General features: G+C 25.9%; 2 protein-coding genes and 1 long non-coding RNA gene across 3 annotated transcripts; 1 reads left to right on the top strand and 2 right to left on the bottom strand.

Moving 5' to 3' along the window:
- The first annotated feature begins 493 nt into the window (after positions 1-493).
- On the top strand, positions 494-4,682 carry LOC114130991 (zinc finger CCHC domain-containing protein 7-like). The gene is made up of 4 exons (XM_027996103.2): positions 494-1,547; positions 1,621-1,832; positions 2,855-2,992; positions 3,108-4,682. The coding sequence occupies exons 1-4, from the start codon at positions 830-832 to the stop codon at positions 3,465-3,467; spliced, it is 1,428 nt and encodes a 475-aa protein (XP_027851904.2). The 5' UTR covers positions 494-829; the 3' UTR covers positions 3,468-4,682.
- Positions 1,822-2,640, bottom strand: LOC126550754 (uncharacterized). The gene is made up of 2 exons (XR_007604795.1): positions 2,073-2,640; positions 1,822-1,897 (listed from the first exon to the last, which is right to left on the bottom strand). It is a non-coding gene; the product is annotated as an uncharacterized LOC126550754 (long non-coding RNA).
- On the bottom strand, positions 4,360-20,258 carry LOC114130984 (uncharacterized). Its single transcript, XM_027996093.2, has 6 exons — positions 19,612-20,258; positions 18,067-18,127; positions 13,939-14,010; positions 9,400-9,536; positions 6,072-6,189; positions 4,360-4,571 (listed from the first exon to the last, which is right to left on the bottom strand). Exons 1-6 carry the CDS (start codon positions 19,715-19,717, stop codon positions 4,472-4,474), a joined length of 594 nt encoding a protein of 197 aa, XP_027851894.2. The 5' UTR covers positions 19,718-20,258; the 3' UTR covers positions 4,360-4,471.
- Positions 20,259-20,402: the final 144 nt, after the last annotated feature.

Genomic DNA, 20,402 nt, shown 5'->3' with positions numbered 1-20,402 from the left:
GAGAAGAAACTCTTTCATTGCCTTGAAATATTAAGTTGTCAAATAACTGAATCTAAAAAGCACGGTTTAAGATAGGATCTATCTTAGACCGTGTCTAAAAGTAAGGATATTATATTAATCTATGAAGTAAGGAGACTCTCAACAAATAACGATTACATAATTAAATTAATTATTTCAATCATTTTAATTATTAAATATCAGGACGATGTTGAACATTGAGATTTAGACAAACGCGTAAGATTCATGATAAAGTTTACTTTACTTCAAATTTTTCATTGCTAAATATATTTAGTCATGAAATTTTTTTTTAAGTTCACTTTATCACGGTAAGAATATTCTTATTAGGGGGCCGAACTGACCTGTTCTCATTACGACCTATTATATACGATGTCGATGTGGCTAACCTGAATAACATAACCTCAAATAATTGGAGGGTAAAAGATATATATTATTATTATTATTGTGAAAACTTTTTATCAGAAACAATGAAAATGAAACCATAACATACGGCTGCAAAATAGTATGAGCATTGTGTTTGTGTTGTAGTCTAGACTCTAGTCTAGTATTCTGTAGTTGCGGTGAATAATGACGTTTGTTTAGTTTGTTATAATTATTATATGTATTGTTTTCATTTGCCGTTTACATAGAATTTTATACATTTTTCATTCGATAATTAATTATGCGCAATTAACGTTTATGATTCGTTTTCAATCGTAAAATGGATGCAGATTTCGTTCAGCTACACACAGTCACTAATTTTTTTTACCGTTATAGTTTTGTTGTATTGTAAGATAACCATTTATATTTTTATGTTTGAAAACCATGGAAAATGGACTTAAATTTCTTTGATGAGCAAAGTGATTGCTCTAGTGAATTATCGGAAACGCGATCAGAACTTGAAGCTCGCATCTATAGCATTATCCATCATAACGATTTTTCAGGGACATCAGAATCCCCATTTATTGATCCAAAGTACGGTGTAGAATTCAATTCCAATGGCGAAATAGTTGTGTTTCAAAAAGATCCAGCCGATATAGTTATCAACTCTACTGTTAATTTATCCGAGGCGTATAACAATAGGGTTATACCAACAATCGTTTTAGATGACGATGATGACATTGAAATTTCTAAAGATATCAGTAGCATAGTTGATTACGAATTTTCTGAAACAAGCTTGAAAAAAAAGAAGAAGAAAAAAAAGAAAAAGAAAAATATAAATGATGAAAGTATTGAGGAGTATATTAACACTATTAAAAATACTGATGCGTTAAAAGAATATAAAGAGAAAAGCGGATTAAATAAAATGACTACTAAACCTAGTAAAGCTGATAATGTTGCCCTAAACGTTGTCTCTTTTAACAATGAACGAGCAATGCCAATGACACCAAGTGAAATTTTGAAACAATATCGTATTGGAAAACCAACTGAAGATAGTTTGTGGTATAGATGCCCAAAAACATGGACTCCAGATATGATAAAATTTTATACTAAAATTCAAAAGTCAAAACGAAATTATGACTGTAGAGAAGAACTTAATAAAATTAGAGGTAAATTCATTTTTTTTTTTTTTGTTTAAACAAGTTAATAGTTAGTAATATTCTCAATATTTTACAAATTTAGAAAAATATGGCTCCAATCCAATCGACTGGTCCTTGGACCCCATGGATTTATATAAATCTAATTCAAATACACCTAGAATGAGATGTAATATTTGTAGACAATTCGGTCATACTGGGTATAATTGCAAGGATCAATACAAACCTCCAATTTGTATCATGTGCGGAGTGGAAGGACATCATTTTCATAGTTGTAATAAAAAAATATGTTTATCGGTAAGTTTTATTTGAATGAACATTTTGTGTTATAACATTTAGTATAGGTACTTGACAAAATCTTACTGAAAGAAAAATTAATTTTATTAATATCTATTTAAGAATTATCATTTTTTATTTTTAACATCTACCAAAGTTAAGTTATTAATTGTTAAAAGTGTAATATATTTTGAAAATACTTTTAAATGTATTATTTGTTACTACTTACAAGTAGGTATTCTCTATTTATGTTACGCTTACCTTTATGGTGACCAGTTTTTGTTGATGGTGGTCAGGCAATCATCTGTTGCCTCATCTGAGTACCATCTGTTAACTTAATGTGTAGTGATATCACGCCCCCGTGCACAAGTTTGCCACTAAAGTTTCTTTCTTAAGAGGACTTCGTAGCTGCATGTGTTGTTTCTGTCATACACATGTTCGACATAGAAAAAACGTGTTTACTGAGGCATTTACGCTGTCTGAGTAGAACTCGTTTAATTTTGGTTCTAAAGTAAATATACCAATTATAAAATTGAACTGTCAAAATATTTCTGAGGGCAAGAGCATTTTTTCTATTATTCCCAATATAATGTTCATTATATTGTTTAGAAATAGCGAAAATGTCAACATTTTTAAATGGCCTTTAACTTTTCAACATTTAAATTTTTTTTTTTTAAATACTTAGAAATATTGCCACTATTCAGTTTTATAATAAGTACATATATATTTACTCTAGAACCAAAATTGAGTTCACTATTCTACTCATACTTTGTAAACACATTTTGTCTATGTTGTACGTGTGTAGACGGAGACAATACATGCAGGTGTTGCGTCCTCTTAACGTGAATGGAGTATAGTTAACTTATAACATGTTATCTTATATTATGTATAAGTATTGTCATTTTAATTTATCATTCAGTGTTTATAATTGTATGTCCTTTACCTACATTTATTAGCATCTAGTATTTAAGACTAGTTATAATTATATTCAAGTGTCTACAATTTAAATATTTCTATTAATTGATTTAAATTTTATATTTTAGTGTGGAACTTGGCAAAAAAATTTTACAAATAATTGTAGTACTTGTTTATCAATGATTAAAGTCAAATGTAGTATATGTAATGATGTTGGTCATGAATCAAGTTATTGCACAGAAACTTGGCGTCGATTTCATAGTACAGTAAGTGTTACCAGTTTTTATAATATAAAATATAAATTGTTTTAAAAACATTATTAAAACAATTCAAAGAATAAATTAACTGAAGTTATTAAACATTTATTTTGTCGTGTTTTAGATTTCTACTGCACCAGAACCTGAAAGTAACGAATTTGCTCAATCTACTTCTAGATCAAATACCGAGTCAAGGCAATCTAGTTCAAGAAAGTCTGAATCTTCATCATCATTATTAACTCCCATTGTTAAAGAGATTAGTAAAAATAGCCCAAAATCGGTTGATTCTGGTAAATCTAAATCCAAGAAAGCAAAACGATTACAATCTAAGATTAGACATTCAAAAACCAAAAATCAAAATAATCTCACAATTTCTAATGATGAACCCATAAATATTGATGTTAATATACAAGATGTTACATTGAAACGCACTCTAACTAAAAGAAATTTTTTCAAGAAAAAAAAATTAAGTGTTAACAATTAAATACAAATATTGAAAATTTACTATGCAAATGACTATTTACTTAAACATAATAGATTAGATTTTTAATGTGTTAACACATATAGAATTTTTTATGTAGTGATACTATTAAGTAATAAGTATCAATTCAGTTCTTAGTATATAATTATATTAAGTCTAATATAGTCTAGTGTAAATTCTATGATTTCACTTTGTGCTGCTAGTATTGTTTAATACCATGTGATTCGTTGGGTATCAGTTTCGCATGGTAAAGGTTTTTCTATATCAAAGGAAATTTTAATATTGTTTTATCATTTTAATCTACTATTAATGTATCAAAACCTACATTACATTTCCATCATTGCTCACATCAAAATAGTTATAAAAATTCTATTTTATTATTCTCAAATATTCAGTTTGAATAAGAAGATGGATAATTTTTAATTGTTAAACTACCTTGTATTTTAAGTTAATGGGAGTATCAATGTTAAAGCTTATTCATCTATTTTAATTTTCATCCTAATCTTGTTTTTATGCAACTGTATTTGGAGAGTTTTTTGTTATCCGAACCATAAACAATTTTTAAAATTTTTAATAGTTTTCTTTATTGACAGTCCAAGAAAAATTGTTTAAATAAGCGATGGTTTGCCATGATAATATTATGTAGTGAATTCAATTATAAATATATATAAATGCAATGAAATTATTTTATTTTGTAACCCATTGAGTCTTTTTTTTTGTCTATTATATTATAATATTATAATGTATTATAGTAATAATAATATCTATTTTCACATTTAATAAAAATCAATTGTTTTTTTCTTGAGGAGAGGGGGGGGGGTTAAAGTGTATTACATTGTACAAAATTAAAAAAATATATAGTTAGGATAAAACAAAAATTTAAAAAAATTCAATGTAGTTAACAAAACAAATTATATTTTATTTATTTAATTATAAATATTAAATAAGAATGTATTTACAGAATATATTATTAAAAATAACACAAATATTTGTACATAACAATATTATTATAGTTCTAATATTCCATCCTGGTCTAATTCTGATAGATTGTCAGCGGACAATGACACATGAATAGAGTCTCCGAGCAAATCAGTTATGTCATCGTACCTAGACAAATTAAATAGTTATAAATTTTAATTAAATATGAGATATTTGTGTACATTTAAATATAATATGTATATATATATTATATATTTAATAAAGGGTATGGATAATTTATATTGCATTTTATATCCATGAATCACTAATCTAAATAATGTTTTCAAAATTTCATATCAATTTAATTTTATAATTTTTCTTACCTAACTTTGTTCTTTTTTTACCTCAGTAATTAATCTACTTCCACTACTGAGATGTAATGATTATTAAAAGTATAATTAATTTTATGTTTAATTTATAATCATTAATTAAATTTCTTCTATTCATAATTAGGTAGTTTTAATTTAATTTTTATTGAAATTCCTTGTTTTAAATTGATTATTAAAAATTATTGTTAATATTGTACACGTGTTAAAATAAAAACAATTGAATAAATATGTAGTATTGGGGATACAATAGCCTTAGTTTTTGAAGTTGTATATGTATTAAAATAGTTAAAGGTCCCTAGGTTCCTTTTAAATCAATAATTATTTTGAATTTGACCATTTCTTAAAAAAAAAAATCATGTTTTTTTTACGAAAATTATGTGTATCTAATCCTTAAAATTAAAATTTTTATTAATCACGAAAACTATTATAATTTTTTTACTTAACATATACACTGACACATATTTTGTAATATTCAAATTATTAATCACTGATAATTTATTGTAAAAATCATTTCAGATACTTGAGTTGAAATATCTTTTGCGTTGGAATTTACACTAAGATTATAGTATAGGTATTAGGTACCAGGTGGTATATTTAATCAGACATTTATGTACTTGTTTTTCTCACGTATCTTTGTTGTGTTGACATTGCATCTACAATTTAAAATTAATGTATATACATTCACTGAATTTGACAATGTTAACTACTAAGGCTTAAGGTGTTATATATATTCATATTATCATGTAAATAAATTAAATAATTATCCACAATTATGAATTTTGTTTAACTTTACTTTTGTTAACCATAAAAAATTGATGTTCCGTATCAGTGATAGTCAAACGTTATTTTTAAAAAATTCAACTGAAACAATTATAATTTTTTTTTTTTTGTGTTCTATTGATCTGTAAATTTTAATCGTCAGAGTATAAAGTAATTTTGGCCAACACTTAGTACACACGTTTCACATATTCGATTGCAGGATGTAGGGATTTTCTGTCGTATTGCGCAGAAGACAGAACGATGCCGATCTATATATAATATATTTCATAGCTGTTTTTACACTTAAACTCGAGGGAAATTTCTTTTATAATGGTCAATGGAAATCTATATTACACGGTGGCAGTTGTAAAGTGTATTGTAATACCTAATATAAACTAGAATAAAGTTTTTCATATTTTGCGCCCGGTAGGGGAAATCGTCAGCGAATAAAAGGGAGAGGAAATCCCGAAAGAAAAAAAAAACTATTGAGGTACACTTCATGTGTGTAGTGTATCTGTGTCGCTATTTTCATCTCACTTACTGGTCGTACGACGTGGACGCTTGTCCTTTGGGCACAATAGCGAAGTCCGAACGTTTGTGTAAGAAGTCTTTGAACGTGATGACTATGTATAAAAATGATAGCCACAACAGCAGAGCACCTGTATAAGAACAATTACACAAATTCATTCAATAGGTAATTAGAATTTATTTCGAAAAATAAATATATTCAATTTGTCGGCCGTGAAGTTTGTGTCCCCGTCAATATATTATAACTTTTTTTAGCTTATAGAATTTCTTTTCCTTAGCTAGACTAGATTTTCCAAAACAAGTTTTGTTTTGATCAGGTTGTAGAAAAAAAAACTTAAGTAAACTGGTAAAAAAATACGTAGGTATGCGTTTTAAAAGTGAGAAAAAATAGTCGTCGACGCACGGGGACACAAGCGGCTGAACATACCTGTTGTACATAAATTATATATAGATAATAATATACTTATTACCTATTTAATACTATTATATAAACGCTATAGAAAGTTGTTTTGGTATTATAATCCATGGCGTATTTATCATGTATAGAGAGGGGAGGGGGACACCATGCAAGGATGATATTTTGTTTTTGTTTAAAACTAGCTGCTTTACCCGACTTCTCTCGGAAAAAATAATGTACGACTACTATAAAATATAATCTACATACAGCACTATTAGTTCTTGCCGTTATTTTTGTACATAAAATCGTTTAAAAAAAAGTGAATAGAGCTATCAACTGCCCTGAATTATTACAAAAAATTGGTCTGAAATTACTTTTTTTCGATTCCAGACATGATTCCCCCTTTTGATGTACCTACCATAGTGGCATAGTGGCATAGTACCTACCTAAAGTAGGTCCTACCTATACTAAAAATGATTTATCTAATAGTCCGGTTTATCCTGTACACTGCGCAGTATACACAGCGTGTAAAGTTAGAGATTATGATTTTTTCTCGATTTTTATTCTAGATAAAAAGCGCGTTAAGGTATATTATAATTTAAATAACAATATATTGTATAGTTTTTTCTGTGTAATACTCTATTGTACTTATTGACTATATTCTTACCCCTTGGGGTGTTATTATTTATTTTTCAAAATAAATATTATTAGTAGAAACGTGTTCACGGCATGCAGGTTTCAATGTACTGTGCTTTTTGGACAAATCCAATAGATGGGAAATTCGCCTGCGGAGAAGTGGATTACAGTGCTTTGTGTATTTCAGCTTAAGCAATATAATGACTTGGTGAGAAAATCAGTTCAGGTTGTACTTCCGCTCGCGAAAATCAACAACAAATATAAACAACATGGTCAAGTGAGTGGTTCCGTCGGAGTTATGAAAAAAAAACCATTGTAAAAAATGGACAGATTATACGCTATGGGTGTAATCCTATCCTTAATCAATTTTGTAGGGCCTGCAGGAGTTGGGCTTACAAAACTATTTAAGACCCTAATACAATATAGTGCGCTACTGTGCTCTATAAGTTAAAAAAACCCGCTTGACGATTCGACAATTGATTTCAGAGTTAACCTATGAAAACATACTGATTTAAATTTGAGAATAATAAACTAAAAAATAGAATTTTTAAAAATTAATTTTATTACCTGTGGCAACCAAATAAAATAAAAAATTATTATTAATAATAATAAGTTGGTGTCTAACTCATTTTTGCTATACAATATTAGTATTGACTTCATAAATATCTTAATTTTATTAAAATATATTAATATTGTATATTGTATATTGTACTCTAATAAGTAATAGCTTTTAAAATTACCTATAATATTTAATCAATCATTCTAGTTTTAGTATTTTGAAATGGAAGGTAGTATGAATTATTAAATTGTATCAAATAATTATTTTTATAAAAACTATTATTTATTTTTTATTTTAGGAATTTGAAAAAAAACATATATGTAATTGTAGGTATATAGTTACATTTTATTAAATAATTAATATTATTTAATCTTAATTTTAAATTGGGCTTATTTTATAATCACTAGGAATACCTAATTTTTTACTATTTATATGTACATTGAATTATTTGTAATTAATCATTTTTTCAAGTTAGGTACCTACGCGTATTGATTGCCACATTTGCTTGTTGAAATTTAGTTAATAATTTGTTATTTTTCTTTAAAATGTTTGTTTTTTTATCATTTAACTACCTATATATTACAGGTTGATTCATCAACCATGTTTACCTACATTTTCAATTTAATAATTAAATTATTCAAAAACTGTTTTTTTTTTTTAAGTGATTAAATATATTTAAGATCATGTTTTGAAAATTCTATTGAGATTTTTTTGTTCTAAAGTAGTTTCTTATGGCAATACAAACTTCTGTTTTCAAATGAGAATTTCCCGTCCTTTTTTACAGTAAGTTATTTTGTGGTTAATTTTTTAAGTATTTAATTATAAAGTATATACTTTAAAATTCAAATGAGTAGTTTTTCATCAGTTATTAAAATGTTTATATTAAGAGGACGCCACACCCGCATATGTTGTCTCCGTTTACAAGTGCGTACCTATAACATAGAAAATTGTGCTCAGCAGATCACGTTTAGCTTTATTAGTTTAAAAAATTAGAGTAAAATTAAACCTATATTATTTAATTTGATAGTAAGAATGATATGATCTGTGTTCGATATGTTGGTTTTTTATAATAATCATTAAAAATTGGCTTACAAAAATATAAAATTGTAATTATATTGGATCTAGTACCTATTTTTTATACTTGGGCCATTTTTATAAATTGTAAAAGCTGATGAATTATTGTTATAATTACCAAAATGTACAAGTACTAAATAGTTAATCATAGCCAGTATACTTATATGTTATCTAAACCCATTATCATGGAACTATAATTATTATCTTTAGTGCCTACATTTATGAAAAGTTAAATAGGTACCCCAAAAACTATTCGTTCGAAATTCATTTTAATACATAAACATTTTAAAAAACATGATCTGCTAATTAATTTGCAAACAGAAAATATGTGGGTTTTCGTTTTAAACTAGAAAAATATATTTTCACAGAAAATAGTACAAAAACCCTCTAGAGTTTTAAGTAAAAGGTCTTAAAGGACGTTTAAACATTTCAAAAATCAGATTTTAAATATCTGCATTATTGAAGAAAAGAGTGTGAATATGCTTGATAACTTTTTATTATAGGGAAAGGGGATTGGTAATACAAGTGTCGAATACAATATCTTTAATTATAAAATACAATGCATATATTGCATTCATATAAAACAATATTCATAAATCGGCGTACGCGTCACACATTAGATTATCATATATATATATATATAGGCTATATAGCCATATAAGTATAGCTAGGTACCTGCTATGTTAGAAAGCCATAGACCGTGAGGCCATAAAAAGAACACCAGCGAGAAAACTGTGTACAGCAGTGATTTTTTCCAAAGCCTCAACCACAACACTATTTCCCAACAGTTGAATATCGGATTGAATTCGCTTCTATGAACATAAAAAAAAAGTATGGTCATAAAATATTGCATAAAAGTTTATTTATTTATTTACACATATAGGTAGGTACATGATATTATACCTTATATAGATAGGCAGGTGACTAGTCAGAATTTTTTTTTTATAGTGTTTATAAAATTTAAACAGAAACTACAGATGGAGCGGGTTCACACACGGCTTTTCATCGTAGTCATCAATTATCATATTATCAGTTAATATCAATCATAATATTATAGAACAATATGACAATAACATATTTTTATTTTGTAGAAATTTGAAGCACTTGGTACATTTATTTTTTGTATAAATACTGTCCAGTGGTGTTTTAACTACCAACCCCTCTGCACCACCACGGCCTCAACAATCAATGATTAAGATACTGAAAGTATATAATGTGCGTTAGCTCCATTAAGGGGAAATTTAGCAATTAGTGGCAGATTTAGAAGATTAGGTCAGATTCGGACATTTTGCGATCTATAGGCACTCGCAGATATTAATAGTATTATTCCTGCCTTTAAAATTTAAAGATAATTAAAATGGATACACAATAAGAATACAATACATATAATTATAATATGGCAATATGCAGTATTTATTTATTCAATACTATACAATATAACACCTATATTGGATATTTGGATGTACATATTACATATATTGCCTGTTAACCAATATTTTTGAGCATCTTTTATAATAGTATTATATTTATACTTCCATAATATTAAAAAGTTGTTATAAGTTATAACTGTGTAAATTATTATTAATTTTTAAATAGTTAATTATCCAATTTTATTGTATTTCGAACGAAAAATATTTATTAAAAGTATTGCGCAAACTGCAGCGCGGACAGTGTAAAAAATATAAGAGTTTCAAGAATTCATGTTGGTATTGATTCACGAGATATCGAATTTCAATATTTTTTTGTGTTTTTATTGTATTGATGTGACGACAGGCATTTGCGTAATCGAATGTAGGCATAGTAGAACGACGTTTGACGGAAATATTATAAGAACTAACATAATATTAGCTAGGCCCCCTCCCTCAAATAATTCCCAATCTCCCAATTATGTTTACGTTTGGCAAGTATTATTTATATTTTTTTTATTTATATGATTTACTTACTATTGTAATTACCTTTAAATATACTATAATCATAATATAATAACGATTTGATATTACCTATTATATTTAAAAAAACATTAAAATCCGATACTATTTTAGTCTATATTTTAACTTTGGTATCAGTTTATATCGTTCGAATCTGACATTTCGAAAATAAAAACATGAGAAACTTCCTGTCCAATAAAAGTTACGAAGGTCGGCATATTAGCTATTGGTTTTTTTTTATAGTTATGGATATATTCTGTTTGATTATTATTTATTACTACCTAATGATTGTAATTTATATTCAATTATAGGTATCATTAGGAATTATTGTTTTTTTGAAATTTTGAACGAAAGATAATATTTATTTTAATAAAGAAAACAATACTGTTTAATTATATTAATACATTTATGTAGTCACTATATTAACTGTATAAATCAGGAGTGGCCAACATGAATATATTCGCGGTCTCACGGATAAATAATGCAATGACGCCTAGAGCTAAAATATATTTTACATAATTTGATAAATTTTTATAAATGTATATCAAAAAAATTAAAATTGATAATAATAATAAGTCAATTTCGATTTTATAAATAAGATGCAATAAACTCGATGACGAGAGCCACAAATTAGACATCCTTGCTATGTACCTATTGTAGATTGCTGTATAGTGTATGGTGCTTGTGTGAATATGTGTTTGAATGTAAACTTTATTAAAAAAAAATAATTCCCTCCTACTTAATAATTTACTAAATTGCCGTCTATTATGATTATATAATATATTGGTAGATATTATTTTTCTGAATGCCGATTGAAATCAAATTATATTATAGTGCCTATTCGTTGTTACGTATTAATGTATCTATGCTAAAGATCAACTGGCGATAAACTAATTAGTAAACACCAAGAACTTATATTTATGTTGTATCACTTGTATATACATTTTTTTTAATAACACACTATTATTATTAGAAGGCGCCTGTCTGTATTTTCACGGTCTATAATAAATATAAATAAATTAAACGCTGTGAAAGTAAATAGATAATGATTAATAACTAACAGGTAGGTACTAGGTACTAGGATATATTGTCTATTTTATAGCTACACTTATACAGATGGCTAAATATTGTGATATAACCTTCCTATTTGATAAAAAAAATACTTGAATATTATAATATTAAATTATTTTGCATAGTTTCTATTGTTCGGCTGAGTAACAATATAATATATGTTATTATAATATAAAAAAAAAATGTAATCGTACTTTTTTACCCATGTGTTTGTCTTAAAAATAAAAATCCCATTATGTATCAATAAACAAGATTATACATATTTTATACTTACCTATATTTGTATATGCGACTACTCACTCGTAGACGAGAGACAAAGCATTTTATAATAATATGACATATTGTTTTAACAGTGACATTTAAACGGAATTTGATTTAAATATTTATGAAAAATGTACATTATTCAATTCTCTTATCGTATAGTTAACATAACATATTTGTATATTTTTTTTATCCATCATGCTCATGATTTTACCTTAAACCTTAGAATATTTATTACACTAATTAAAATATTATCTATTGTTGAATAATATTAAAATAATTTTGTATTTTATTTAAATTTAAATTTAAAAGAAATCGTGCTTTGCCTAAAAATTACTCGATTACTGTTGGTGGATACAATAGTACATATATTACATACGAACACAATAAAAATAACTTAATTTCATAAATTAATGGTATTCTGTGAACGGAACATTTAAGACTTCTCTTTTTCTACAAAAAAGGTAGGTATGTGTTTATAAAAATAGTTATTTTCTGGACATAAAATAAATGATAAGCGTCTTTTCTTCAATCAGGTATATATTTTTATGTAAAAAATAATATTATCCAATATCCATGTACCCATAATTTATTTACTTATTACATGGAAAAAGTAAAATAAAAGCAATGGTAATGGTAACTATACTTAAAAATAAATTCTCACCAAATACCGTATTTACGGGATATCAACGGTCTTTTTTAGCGATCGAGTGATAACACCAATTTCATTAGTCATTGATTTTAATGAAAAATGTACATTTTTATGTTTCTAAATTAATCTAATGGCCAATCGAAATATTATATGATTGAACGATCGACCTTCACGTGGCTACTAAACGATTAATAAATATATTATATAAACGTATAATAATATATAACTTACTAACCGTGCTTATTATTACCCTTCACAATAATATGAAAATAATAATATGGCTAGATATATTGCTATATTATGGCATAAGCCCCAAAGATATTAAAAATATGCATGTCATTTCACATTTGTGCCAAAGTTATAATAAACAAAAATTATTGGGGCCAATTTAATATTTAGTTTTATAATAATATAAATACAAATATACTATAAATATTTTAATTTATAAATCATTATTTATTAATAATCAATCTTCAAGTAAAATTGTTTAGGTTTGATAACCCTTTAAGTTATATTAATATTTATATACTAACGCACATACGTTTGGTGGTTTTGGATGATAAACGCTTCTATAGTTCTAAATTTAATATCAGCTGGTGTAAAACACACAGATACCTTGAGATTTTTACGCTCTTATAGATACTATTTATTTATTTTTATATCGTTTTGGCGTTTATTGGTTCCCGGCTGGTTTAAAAATAACATACAAATTACAAATTAAAAATCGACTACGATGAACTTTCATTTTAATAATAAAACTAAGTTTTCTGACAAACAATAATTCGCAATATTGTATAGTTTATTTTGAAATCAATGAAAACTTGACCATATTTTTAGTGAAAAATCACAGTCAACAGATTTCAAAAATATTTTAATTATTATCTATTGGTATTCATCGGAACTAATTTAAACAGTGGCATGTAATTTATATTAATTATTAATAACTAATTTGTACACTTTAATTTTATTCGGCCACCAATTCCGTATTTTCTATTTTCAATTATGTGATTACTTTTTGAACACTAAAATTAATCTAATTAACAGTAAGTTAAATATTATATTATGATGGTTTTTTTGTAAAGAAAAAATCTTAGTGAACGCTGATACATTTAGGCATCTGGTATACTAAAATAAATTTTGGTGCAAGTATATGTAATTGCCAATAAGCAATAAGTATCCATTTACTTAACTATTTATAATCAATGAAATGAGTAATTTCAATTTTAAACAGTTTTTTAATTTATATCATAATATATATTATATGTATATAGTCGAAAAATTGGTATTGTTTGTCTAACTTACTTTATGCATACATTTAGGAACAATGTGATAGCCCAAGTAATTTCCAAAAAAAACACCAACAATGCCATTAGCCTGAAAAATACAAGGAAAAATGAGTAAATTATATCATATTTTTTTTGTAATTTATTATGCTTATCAAATCAATAAAATTACTACATTATGGTGCTATTTTATGATGTTCTACATTTTAATAGCAGTGTGATAAAGTTTCTATTTGAGAAAATTGGAAATTTCATACTGCTTGACTTATAATATAGATATTATATTATTATACCTATGTAGTCTATAATTTTCCCATATATTAAAATATATCCGTATTTCAATATAGTAATATTATAAAAGTATGAAATATGAATATACACAATACGAGTACACATATATTTATGTATAGGTAACTACGAAGACCACTATATAGTTTCCTTTTGATATTTCAATCTATTCTGATATGTACGTAAGTTAACGTGTAGATATTATACATGGTGATTCATAAAGAAAAAAAAATAAGTGAATTTGATAAAGAACAAAAAATACTTTAAATGTTGAATACCTATATCCTTTATATTGTATATTATTTTGATAATTTATGATGTACGTTGTGTATTTATTAATAATAGAAGAACATAAATTGTAATGATTAAAGGGAACTTTGTGTAATAGGTTACCTACATAAAACATGGGTAGGTGTTAAAAGAAGCAATTTACTTTTGTATGATTGATATCATGTTAAAAAAAACTCAAAGAGTAAAATAAAGTTCATTGATGAATAGAAAATACATGTATAAAAATAGAACACGATTTAAACTGAATTATATGTATATTGTATACATCTTAAATTTTTTTCATAATGTATGCACATTCAAATTATAAAATTTAAATAACCAATGTATGTATATTGTATATTGTATACTGTATAAGTACCTAATCGCAATTATATAATATATTTCTTTTTTGAATTCAATAAATAGCCAAAAGTCAAATGCACACATCATTGTATTTATATCGAAATTATTAATCTAATAATCATTTAAAACATATTACATTCACTTCATGAACACATTAGTTATTAATAACAACAGGTCAACAACCAAAACAATAATATTATATTGCCATATTGGTATAAGTAAAATGTATAAAATATATGTATTCTACAGACTACAAGTCACAATTTGTCTTTGAATTTATACTTTATAGATTGTTTACCATACTTAAAAATTCAATTATAATTTTAGTACGAAAAAATATAGATTTTAATTATCCAACTTTATTTTTTTTTCCATAATTTCGAGAATGACCAAAATTTCATTATGCAGCACCCTTTTTTGTTTTAAAATACATTAACTTTTTTTTCATCTCTATCACGATGACCTATTTTTTCGTTTATACCTACCTACGTAAATTCTGTTCTGTTTTTGTCGTTAAGAGGATTAATGATCCTACATCATTAAATGTGACGATATCATATTTATACGAGAGAATAGTTGATGACTCAAACTACTTCAACTTTTATTTAAATAAATACAATTCTAATATAAATGTTATTTATATCCTTTATATTAGATAAATATATGAAAAAATTGAATGCTCAAGAAAACATCAGGTAAAATGGTTTATCTCCTAAGTGTGAAATACAATAGTTTTTATGTTTTTATATGTCCATGAGTAATTGTTCAAACTAAAAATGACATTAAAAAAAAAAAAAAAACGATTTTGTTTTTAATAAATCACTTGAATTTATATTAATAAATATTCAGAAAATAGGACATATATATATATATATATATATATATATGATATACATATTTGAAATAAGTTAAGTCTGAGTACATATAATTAAAATAGAGCTACTGAATTCGGGTAATCTGATTGATGTTTACAAGTAATTATAACTATTAATTAATATATATGTATACCAATTTTATACAATTTATGCTTGATACTCAGATTTAAAGAAAAGGTTATACAGCAATATGAAATATTGAATATTCAAATAAGTATAAATATAAATAATATGCCTAATGTGATTTGAGTATGTACCTTTTTGATTTTATTTAAAAATAATAATTACAACACAATATAATTGAATGCTGTAATGACTAATGCAATTTAGTAAAAAGTTTTTGATTCTTATATTATATTAAGTAAAATAAAACTGTGTACTGTATAGGTAATTATTATATGTACTTTATAGCTTATAATATATAATATAAGTAAATAAATCTAGATATAAATGATATAATATAATTGTTATAATTTATAGATATAAATTAATAATTTATGTTGTTTTTAATGGTCGTATTCAAGAAATTAATTTTATTCAAAAATTGGCCATTTAAACAGAAAATTAAAATCTAAGACAAATAACTGTTTTCTTCAGTAGATATCTGGTAGGGAGTATGGAGATAATGTAGTTTCTGTAATCTCATAGATCTAGATTCTAGTGTATAATGTGATACATTATTGTGAGTGTGAGATGCATATTATATCTTATTGATCAATGCTTATACGAATACGAATGGTGATGTAAAATATATTTACAGATAAGCCGTTCAAGAGAAGTTACCTGTCGGCGATTGAAAAAAAATTCTGTAGGTAGCAGATAGTAGTTTTAGTAGTAGGCAGTAGCTACTTTAGTTATATTAGTATTACCAATATTTATACCTATGGTCTATAGTAATATACTAATATTACTACTATAGCATTATTGGTAGTATAATAGTTATATTTTTTATAGTAGGTAAAAGACATTTTAAATGTCAATACAAAAAAAAAAAAACAAAACCGTTAATATATTTATCGCAAAATGACCTTCTCTGTACAGCATTGATGTTTTTTTTTATATTATGAAAGTCCCATTAGTCAACATACTTGTTCAACATATTGTCTAAATATAAACGAAGACTATTAAACAACAACAATTAATATTTATGTTGTTCGATTAACAACGGAAAAATGTCTGAAAGAATTAAAATTCGGTTTGGGTGGCGGTGGGGGATGAGTGTAAATTACTCTATCAATTAAAAATACTCAACTCTCAACAAATTATTACTTTTTAACATTTTTATTTAATAATTTATAAGTATAATAATTAGTTGTTAAATTGTATTATAATTAATCCAAACATAATTAAAAAAATATTCGGCCCAGTCTAATACAAGACGTTTAGGAGTCTTTCCAACTAACGTGATTATGAGATTTTTTCTGGTTTGTTTATTTTTAATAAGATTATTCTATAGAGCATCTCCTTAGTCCTCAGCCACCTAACCTTTTGGCGTTTCTGTATGTAATTTTATATTTTGTAAAAAAATCAATATAATAGTTCGATGCGGTTATTCTAACCCTAACTTTTCTATTTTATTCTAGACTATTTTTCCATCGGTTTCATCACATAGTGCGTTCAGTTTTAATTTCAAAGGTCTACCGAGACATTTTTAGCAAGATCAATTTCATAATTTCCCTGCATATAATATTGTATCGTTATATTACGTATTAAATTTAATAGTAATTAATCCTTCAAAGGCCATAATGTTTTTAATATCTTATCAAATCTCAAATATAACTTTAAAATATCATCAAGAAAAGAAAAAAATACATAAGTACTATAACATTTTTTATATTAAATCAAAGATATTATTCAAGGCCACTTGTATTTGTACTCAAATGATTAGTTGGGCTTCCGCATACTCAGATTTTATTTATTTTGATAACGACTTTTGAAACAACTAAGCTAATTTTATTAATACTTCTTTAAATTATTAATTATCTGAATTTTAATGAAGAACTTATAAACCTTTGAACAAATCTTGTTTTTGCACTGAGAAATTTAATTTAAATTTAATGTGAAAGAAAAACAAGTAACAGCTACAATTTCTATTATAATACGAAAATTGTTTAAGCGATTTTACCATATCAAAATATCAAATTATTTTTACGAACCTTTTTTATGGTTCATCAATGGACATTAGTTATCTATAAAATGACGTGTAATAAATTCTTAAAAGAATTATGATTTAATTTTTCACGTGAACTTTTAAATTTGATTATAATTACAGGTATAATGTAGTTGATGATGGAAAAATATGTAAGTGTATCTTATTAATAAATTACATATATACACAGTTATATACTTACATGATATAAAGTCCAAATTCGTGATGATGTATCGTGATGTCGACACCTACCCCGAACATTACTGAAAAATTATAGATTATAATATATTAATGTATGTATTAGTATTACTGCATTACAATTATAATTATTTCGCGTATTAATATATTTAATATTTATATACTTCATCTATTGCACTATTATACATATATACTATATAGTTTATACATACAATTTTATAACTATGAAATTTCGAATAATGAAGTAATTATAACAGGAAAAGTATTTTCAAATTGTAGATAGGTATACGTGATAAACTGTGTAATTATTATTTTATTGCTGAACAGATTTTTTAAATTTAGACGTTTTTGGTGCAATTTTTATTTTACCTTATTTGAATTTGAATTCATTACAAAAATGTATAAAAAAAAGAATAATAATAATAATTATAATTATTCTATTTACCTAAATTTTAGATACTGAGCTATGAATGTAATGATTTTACAATTTTAAACGTTTTTTTCTATCTGTCATCTCCTTTTAGGGCTGTAAATATACACCGATTTTTAACTTCGGAGATATTTTTTGGTAGAAAATTTGATCTAGTTGATAAAATTTAGTTAAAAATGACCAATAATAATAATAAACAAAAAGAAAAAAAAATTAGGAAACATAGTAAATTTACTTTAAACCAGTATTCGACAAAATAGATTTTATACTTTAGAATAGGTTATATTGAAATCAAATAATCTAAAAAATTATATAAGTAGAATTTTTTAAATTTAAATTTGGACAAAATTACATATTTAAACGATAAATAATTATGATTGTTATTTTGTTGTAATAATTCCTAAATATTATTTGTGGGTAACTTGAAACTATTGCGGATTGCGGTTATTGTTATTATTATAATTTAAAACACAATGCAATTTTCATAATATTTAAATCATTTTTAAGATATATATACAAAATATTTATATCAAGGATTTATTACTGTTTTATGGTAAAGTAGTGATATTGATTATTGATTTAAAAGTTAATAATAATAATTTTATATTATATGGTATAAATATACCTACATTATCATAATAATTAAATTTTAATAATAATATTTTATAACTTATAAGTCATATTTTCGGTAAAAATTAAATCATACTATAGTACTTACACTAAAAGTAAAATAAATTACTTTAATAGAAATATCGAAAAGCTTATGAAAGATACTTAGTGATACAGACTGAATAATTTTTTTTATGCAAAGATTGAATTAAATTTAACATATTATAGATTACACTGAACTAATCTTCAATGACGAGGTACACTTGGAACTTACTAAACTATAGAACGATTTACTACTTTCTCTTCCGTTTTTATTGTTTTCATTATTTAAAAGTTTTTCTAAAAGCTCAAAAACGTTTCGTTGTACTGGGAAATACTTTAAATCGGATAAAAAGAACAAATAAGTTAAAAAACCACACACATTTACCGATCAAATGTACGACCGTTTATTTAATGGAATATAGGGTACTAGGTATATGTTTAACGAAAGAAATTTATGTGTTTTCTTACCGATAGCGGTGAACACGCCGAAAATCCTTATTACGTGAACGAGCTTGCCGAGAATCGACGCGGTTTTTGAATATTTGTAATCGTTCATTTCCTTCGTAGAATACATCCCTTCTTCTTGGAGCACATATATACTCAAACACGCACACTCACTGTAAATCGTATGTATTATATAATATAAACGTGAGGTATTATATGGTCAACCGACGACGATGCAGCTTCTTCTCGCGTTGCTGCCGTATGTTGGTGGTTACTTGACGACAGCGGAGCTTCCAAGGGATGTGACCATCATAGCGGTTGGTGGCAGAAACGAGTGACGACGACGACGACTGCACAAGTGAATCTATATACTACGATGAATGTACAGCAATATTGTTGGTATTGCGTACGATCACCGGGTCTCAGCCAAAAAAAAAAAAATCACTGACTTAGTTTTTTCCGAACTAAAATTTCTACCGATGAAACTTTTTTACCAAACGCGATCATATTATAGCAACAGTGTTCACAGGATTCGAGTCGTAGGACCACTACTGCAGTCGCGGGAGGCTAACGCGTGTAACCATGGTATTATACATTATCGCGCGTATAACACGGTAACATAACGTCATATTATTATACGCGTGCACAGTCAAACAATAATTATTTGTCTGCCAAACCGACTCACCTTCGGTCGTGCTGACCTTATGGCGGGCGTGCGCGCGTACACAAGTTGATGTGTACGAAAATAAAAATGAAAAAAAAATAAATATATATATATAAATCGTCGCGCACACACAAGTTCGCCATGGAAGCGG

This window comes from Aphis gossypii, chromosome 3 (assembly GCF_020184175.1).
Source record: "Aphis gossypii isolate Hap1 chromosome 3, ASM2018417v2, whole genome shotgun sequence".
Classification (NCBI taxonomy): Eukaryota; Metazoa; Arthropoda; class Insecta; order Hemiptera; family Aphididae; genus Aphis; species Aphis gossypii.
Note: the sequence above shows the minus strand (reverse complement) of the source record. Positions and strands in the feature narration are given on the sequence as shown.

Bases quoted from the DNA above. Each gene is read 5' to 3' on its own strand.
- LOC114130984 (XM_027996093.2), bottom strand. From the start codon at position 19,717: ATGTATTCTACGAAGGAAATGAACGATTACAAATATTCAAAAACCGCG. The intron at 14,011-18,066 runs GTAAGTATATAA...TGTATTTTTCAG, and splicing joins GAATTTGGACTTTATATCAT to GCTAATGGCATTGTTGGTGT. The intron at 9,537-13,938 runs GTAAGTTAGACA...TTATGTTCATAG, and splicing joins TTCCTAAATGTATGCATAAA to AAGCGAATTCAATCCGATAT.
- LOC114130991 (XM_027996103.2), top strand. From the start codon at position 830: ATGGACTTAAATTTCTTTGATGAGCAAAGTGATTGCTCTAGTGAATTA. The intron at 1,833-2,854 runs GTAAGTTTTATT...TTTATATTTTAG, and splicing joins ATAAAAAAATATGTTTATCG to TGTGGAACTTGGCAAAAAAA. The intron at 2,993-3,107 runs GTAAGTGTTACC...GTCGTGTTTTAG, and splicing joins GGCGTCGATTTCATAGTACA to ATTTCTACTGCACCAGAACC.